Below are 7,160 nucleotides of genomic sequence, written 5' to 3'. Positions count from 1 at the left end.
CATGTATTCCTTTACCGTTATTATTGCCTATGTTCTTGTTCTGTTTCCTTCTCGAGATGCTGTCTTTACATTATTGTATGGATACAGCAGTACTACCTGTGATTATTTTGATGCTGCTATATCGACCAAGGATAACCTGATAGCAAGCTTTTTGTTGTCCACGCTTAGCCTGTTATTGGCCTTGAAGGCCTCCGGGATTGTGTTTATTATCGCGTTGTTGGGAGGTCTTTGTAGTAGTACCCTTTGTTTTATATATCCTGCCACTTTCCGTATTCGATTACATGCGTTGGGTATTGCTCCGGCATCATCATGGGAACTCTTTATAGCTTTCGTCATGTTGGGTCTTGGTTTTATCGGTGGGGTGATGGGTAGTGTGGTGATGTTCACAGGGATGAGCTAAGATATGCATATATGGACTTTTCTTTTCTTACTATGTGTGCATTTGCGTGCACTTTTTGTCCACGCTCTTCTTTCGGTTCATGATGTTTTTAAACGCATGATGATAACGACTTTAATAATACCAAAATAATAATAATGATAGAGGTGCTCATAAGGCACAGCCGGCCCTGTTCCTTTTTTTACTTTTGCTTCTCCGCTTTTGTTGTTGGGGGAGGAATTCGGTGAAATGAGAGGGGAAGAGACACCGATGCATGACGGGACGGGCTTGCGGCAGGCCATTCTTTTCTGCTCGTGTTTTGGGCAAATTGTGCTGGGCAAAAAAAGTGTTTTTTTTTTTCTTTTTGCTTTCCTTTTTTCGGTTGTTGTTTTCCGTTTGTGTGTTTACGATGATACCTGCCCCTCTTTTCTTTTCTCCTCCATCATTGGGCACAACGGTTGCTGCTGCGTCTGTTTGATGCATTTCGGCCACAAATCGCTGTGCTTATTCATCGCCCCGTTCTCTCCTTTTTCTTCACTTGCGTACGGCTGGAGTTGTTTGTTTATTTATTTATTTACTTTTTTTGATGATTCCAATCACTTTTTTTTTTTTTTGTGTGTGGTGTGCTTTGACCCGTGAACAATACGAGGTTGGTTTGATTTTTTGTTGCGGATTTCATGCGGTCTTGGACGGATGGGATGATGACGCCGTTTCTTCTCTCTTTTTTCACGTGAAACAACTCCTGTAGTGTTCTGCGTCGATAGTCAAATCGTGTCAAATGTACCTTGCGGGGCGCCCCTCGTTTTATGCTTCGGCTTTGATTGGAACAAATGCGGTCGCAGGGTGGGAATTGTACCTCCAGTACCGCCAGTGGAGATCATTTTTCCGCGAGGAACTTCCGGAGTCGCATGCGGGCATTGTGGAGGACGAGGAATTTCAAAAAAGTCAGGCGTACGGTAGAGATAAAGGGGCGTTCGCCATTTGCTGCGATGTCCGGGATCTCATTCTGGGTAATGTGGCGATTCTGATAAGACTCTCCGCCAGGACGTTCGATTGGGTGGCAAAATTGCTTCCTGTGGCGGCAGGCTCATTCACACACTGCTTCGCCCTGACGGCGGCCACGGATGTCGCGTCAACCCTGATGTCGCTTCCCTTTGATTACTACAAGACGTTTGTTATTGAAGAAAAACACGGATTCAATAAGACGTCCCGAAAGGAGTTTTTCAAAGATGCGGCAAAAGGATTGTGTCTTCGCGTATTTCTCTTACATCCCCTCACCACGGGGTTGATTCTTCAGGTCGTTTGGAGATTTGGGGACCGGTTTCCTCTCTATTTATTTCTCGGGGCCACAGGTCTGGCGATGGCCTTCACGTTTCTCTATCCGACTCTTATCCAGCCCCTCTTTAACACGTATACGCCCATATCCGAAGACTCGGCATTGTACAAGAAGATTTCCATTCTTGCCAAGTCGCACCAATTTCCACTGGAGAAGCTATATCAGGTCGATGGTTCACGTCGTTCCAGTCATAGTAATGCCTACGTGTATGGATTTTGGAAAAGCAAACGGATTGTCCTGTACGACACCCTCATTGAACAGATGGAAGGGGATGACGACCTCATCTTATCCCTTCTGTGCCATGAATTGGGGCATTGGAAGCATTCACACACCATCATCCTTCTCGGCATTGGTATTGCCCAGCTATTTTGCATTTCATTTGGAGCAAAGGCGGTTATATTTAACCCCGAGATTTATGAGGAATTTGGTTTCCGTCAAATGAATCCATTTGTTGGATTCACGCTGTTCCTCTCCGTCGTCGCGGAGCCGCTGCTCACACTTTTCGGTTATGCTTTCTCGCTCCTGTCGCGCCAACTCGAGTTCCAGGCGGATAAATTCGCGGTTGAATCAGGCTACGGCATGTCACTGAGAAAGGGCCTCCTCATCATGCAAAAAACAAACAAGTCCGAGGTGTCCCCGGACAATTTATACGCCGCGATGAAATACACGCACCCGCCAATTGCCGAACGCATCGCCGCCATCGATGCCGAGATAAAAAAGAGCGCGTGAGTTCTGCGAAGCGTGGGGAAAAGCAAAAAAAAAAAAAAAAGCCATACGGGTACAATAGGTCCGCTGCGAAACACGCGAGACCCAAATGTGAAGAGAGTAAGCCGCGCCAACAGGCATTAGGGAAAGGAATGCAAATAAGAGAAGGGTAACTTTTGAAACACGCTCTGGGAACAGACGAAAACAACAACAACAAAACATAAATCCCTTTTTGGTACCGTTACCGTTATCCCCGCCGACTGCTCAGAGTTGCCTTTTTTTTTCTTTGTTTGTTTGACCTCGCGCTAAGAAAAGTATAGGGTTCTTTTTTTTAGGGCAAAGTGGCGGTTACATTATGGCGTCGTTTGTTTATTTGCCCTCGCCCCCCTCTGTGCCGCCCGAGGTCCGAACACAAATGAAAAACGCCATTGGAACTTCCCATCGCGCGAAAGCCGCTCAAGGGACGACGTGCGGTGCATGAGGCAACTTTGTGGGCAAGATATTTTTCCAATACGCATAGGCATCCTGACAAACTACAAATAAAATGATGCGTTTGAAAGAAGAAGATATTATGATCGGGTGAATTTGACGAACAAGATGGCGGGCCGGGTCGCACTCATCGGGATATTCACCCGGGCCGCTGACCGGATCCTGAAATAATCTAAAGAAACAAGGTAGGAGGAGAAACGATTTTCGCAGAGTTGGTTCATTGCCTCCACCTTTTCCTTTCATTCGATATTTAAATTCTATTGATCATTCGCATGGTCTTTTGTCCTCAGGATTTAAAATATTATTAATTACGAGGTGGCAGACTTTGGTTTCCTCCAGCCACAAGACTCCGCCGCTCCCCTTCGCAAGTTCCACCCCCTCGCCAAGTCCTGAAGTGCAAAAACACGACCGCGCGATATGCCGTCTGCGGGGTTTTCTGCAGACCGCACGTATGCAAAGGATGTCTGTATTCCGCGAGAGTCCAAAAACAAACATATCCGTCGCAGCTCCCACGTCATGGCGTGTGATTTTGAGCTGCCTTTATTCGCCGCTCCTTGCAGCGAAGTGTTGTCCACCCAAACGTCCATGGTAGATGGCAAGATGGCGGAAAAGGCCGATAAGGCTAAGCGCACCGCGCGCGCCTCGGCCTGCATGATAAGAAAAGGCTTCCTCTCCCAATTTCATCCGGCAATTTTAACGTCGACAAAGTCTGTAATTAAAACGGCTCTCCATCCATGGAGCGATGCATCCGTGATGATGGCGGCCGATGCCTTCTCCGTGGAATTGATGATTCGCTTACGGCTATATTCTCGATGATGTGTCGTAATCTCTCGCCCAAGCCAACCGCTGACGGCGGAAGGTTCGCCGGGGATGTCTCCTGCACAATCCCCCGGTGAAGTGCGGATAATCGTCGTCACGCTGCCTTGATGAAAAGGTAGTAGTCAAATAAACGCGTGCCCAAAATTGCCGCCGCATACAAAAAGTGTGACGCCGTAACCTCCATTTCCGCGATGGTTGAAGAATTGAGCGCCGGCATGGCGCATACAGACCGGACAAACTTGTCACTCAGGGATACCGCCTTGTGAGTGTAATCAAATTGTACCCCCAGAAAGGTGTACTTCGCAGCGCCCGATTCGCGGTCCCCCCAAGGATGCGTGACAACTGTCCGCATTACGCATCACTTGGGCTTCCCACAATGCCACGTCGCTTTTCGACCCTGCAATGCGTATATTATCGATCCATACTTCGATACGCACCATTGGAGGTGCGGCCCAGAGGGGTGAACCACCGTCGTCACCACCGCAATTGCCGAGGTAATAACAATCTGGAGAATTTCTGGGCTGGCCTTGTATCCCATTGAAAGTCGTGTCAGCTCCACCAGCGTGCCGTCCTCCACGCGGCATCGAAAGAGATGCCGAGTCTCCCGCGGTAAAGAGACTATGAAGGACGACTTCACATCCAGGCAGGAAGCGGCCTCAGCCATCACAGGTGGCAAATAATGGGAAATGTGTAAAAGGTACAATAGCCTCGTAAGGGTCGTCAATTTTCATGTCGCGCGGCCACGCGATCCATTGTCGTCGTAAACCGGTGGGTTTCTCCTCCACAACCGAAAAAGGTATTATCCATACGCCTGTTATTGTGGACGAAGCCTCCTCGATTATTCACGCTTCCCTTCGACAATCGCGCGTCAGCCGCTGGAATCCTCCGTGAGCCTTTGCGCGCTTTACCGGAGGAAGACGGAGGGAAAGTGAGCCGCCCGACGAGTCCCCAAACTTGCATGAGTCTCTCCAAGGTGGCCGGATTCAACCGACTTTTAATCCACTCCAGGTTCAATACGGGCACGTTGACCTGCTGTAACGGGATGGTTCGTTCCTCTTGTGGAGTGGCCAAACGCGTCCTTGTCGCGCGCCTCGTTATTTTAGCAGCATGATTGTGATTAAAATCATGGAAAAACGCTTCTATGCTCTCAACCACGGTTCCGGCCCTCCCGCCGTTTCTCCCTTCACACCAATGCAACCAACGACGACACCTGGGTCAGCACTGTGTTGCAATTCCCCAAATACCGAACTGTGCCTTGGGGAAGGTCGAACGGGTCGACGTGCCCCGCCAACCGCGAGATCACGTGTGGGTCCAAATTGTGTGACTCCACGATTTCAGCGGCGCACCCCGTTTTATGGAATACGCCGTGGCATTCCAAGAAGCCAGAGCTCGTTTCACTTGGGCAGTCGTAAGATTCGTGAGCTCTTCGTTTTCTTGAAGTGTTCCGCATAACTTTATAGTGTTGAACGCATCCTGCCCTCGCATCCGGACGAACCGCGGGACGCGGTGGGGATCCGCCCTCGCCGTCCTTGGAGCCACGGGCCAATCCAGAATTATGGTCCCGTCCGACTCCAGTGTAAAATGTTTTGGGAGTCAAGACCGCAATGTCGGACCAAAAGCTCGCAGTCATCCACGCAGGTCGTAAGACAACACACTGCTTCCAATCGGTCCGGCTGCGGACAAATTGATTCATCTTTTCCGTTGTCAAGGGGCGCGCCTGCTTCGTCTCCGATCGCGCCGCAATTTTTGGTAACCCGAGAATCACCATGTCCGGCGGGGTTCGATACATTTGCGACATGGACCGCAGCATCCTGGCGTGCTGCGGTCGGATCGATGGCGCCACATCTCCTATTGCCATCAAAATGACCGGGCAGCTCTTCTCGTTGATCGGCTGCGCGTGCGTGCGGCGAAAGCTCGTCAATTGCCCCGCTAGTGACATTCTCGGCTCCTACGTTGACGGCGCACACATCTCTCGAGCCAACTCGTTCGCCCTCCTCATGTAGCTGGCACAGAGCGAAGATATCGGTGATTTGCGGTACCACAGTCGAGCGTCGTTGGCGTATAAGCCCCTTTGCGCTTCTTAACGATTGCGTGGGGCGATTCGAAGGATCGGATGGAACATCGGCGGTGCGGTGCGACGTCTTGTGTGGGGATTGGTGGGAGGTGGTGGAATGGGCGTGGCCGCCGTCGTCCGCCTCAATAAGCGGCGTGCGGCCCCTTTGCCGTTTTCTGACGTTCGCTTTTGGCTCGGAGAAACCCTTTTGGGGCGCACGTTGCAGTTAGATGCCTTGTGTCCATGGGTATGACACCGCTGGCATCGCACAGTGCGTTGGGTTCCCGTCGATCCATGAAAGGCCGAGCCACCCTCGCGAAGGTGTCATCCTCATAAAAAGCCGTATGGAGGCGGTCACGTAGTTTTTGGATCGGGATGCTGGGGTCGGATTTAATCACGATCTGCATCCGGAAGACCTGCGGTATGATCCCGCCCAAGTCCATGAACTGCTTGTTGGGTTCCCGATGTAACCGCTACGCGCATCCACGAAACCAGAAATGCCAAAGGCGATTCGGGCGTGAGCGTCCCCTCGGTGCCCGTAATCGTAAGCGCTCCGGATTTCGAATAGGATTCCAGGGATGCCTTCATTCCAAATTCGCGGGACCCAAGTGTTGACGACAAATTCAAAGAAAACCCGGATTCTCTTCATTTGAACCGGAAACTTCTTCTGAAGCCGGAGATCGAGAGGGCAAAGTCACGGGGTGAGGGAAACGCGTTCGCCCACAGTGCCCAATGACGCAAGAGTATTGTCCCGCCGTCGCTCTCCCGTGAAACTGGGTTGGGGAATTGTGGGTGCAGCCGCGTCCCTGGCCATCAAACGCTCGTGGTGGGGCGGTGTCGTTGCGCTATTTTCGTACCCGTGCGCGGGTGCATCTGGCGGCCCTCTCCTGGAAGAGGGGACACCTCGCTGTCCGGGCGAATCGCCGCACCCCAAGCTGCAAGCCGCGCTTCCAAGGCGCCGATGCGTGCCTTTCGTTCCTGGGGTTGTCTCAAAATGGCGTTCGCGCCCCGCAAGAAGACCGTCCGCCACCGCAGTGTTGGACGCACGTGCCGAAAAGTGGTTATTCGCTTCCTCCATCCGATGTTGAAGCTGCGCGCTTCGATTCTGCACGTCAGCGGCGGCGTAGTGCGGCTTTGATCTCCGCCCTTCCGCGATGGTCAGCCCTTGCCGCGCCCCCAACTCACGGGCCGCCCTCATTATGGGCAGGAGGAGTTGAAACGCAAAATTTGGTGCTTGGGGCGCCCGGAGATCCGCAATGTGCCCCGTAAGGGTTGAATCCTTCCAGTGCTTGGCAGTGTTTCCTGAAATCCATCGTAAGCCGCTTATGGTAGCACTGACAGTCATCATTTGATCCCGACTGTCCCTTTTCATCCATGTAAGC

The 7,160-nt window shown here is 51.5% G+C and overlaps 2 protein-coding genes across 2 annotated transcripts, besides 4 other annotated features; both read left to right on the top strand.

Annotated features, from left to right (window-relative positions):
• Positions 1-3,679: a sequence feature (heterozygous, non-Esmeraldo-like haplotype).
• Tc00.1047053460127.30 (amino acid permease, putative) lies at positions 2-400 on the top strand (the record flags this gene model as incomplete). The annotated part of the gene is made up of 1 exon (XM_799944.1): positions 2-400. One exon carries the CDS (start codon positions 2-4, stop codon positions 398-400), a length of 399 nt encoding a protein of 132 aa, XP_805037.1.
• Tc00.1047053460127.20 (CAAX prenyl protease 1, putative) lies at positions 1,155-2,441 on the top strand (the record flags this gene model as incomplete). The annotated part of the gene is made up of 1 exon (XM_799943.1): positions 1,155-2,441. The coding sequence occupies one exon, from the start codon at positions 1,155-1,157 to the stop codon at positions 2,439-2,441; it is 1,287 nt and encodes a 428-aa protein (XP_805036.1).
• Positions 3,042-3,262: a mobile genetic element.
• Positions 3,042-7,160: a mobile genetic element.
• Positions 3,680-7,160: a sequence feature (areas not merged during assembly with more than two copies in the genome that could not be assigned to a particular haplotype).

This window comes from Trypanosoma cruzi, genomic scaffold (assembly GCF_000209065.1).
Source record: "Trypanosoma cruzi strain CL Brener 1047053516783 genomic scaffold, whole genome shotgun sequence".
Lineage (NCBI taxonomy): Eukaryota > Euglenozoa > Kinetoplastea > Trypanosomatida > Trypanosomatidae > Trypanosoma > Trypanosoma cruzi.
The sequence above is the reverse complement of the archived record's forward strand: the minus strand, read 5'-3'. Positions and strand labels throughout refer to the sequence as shown.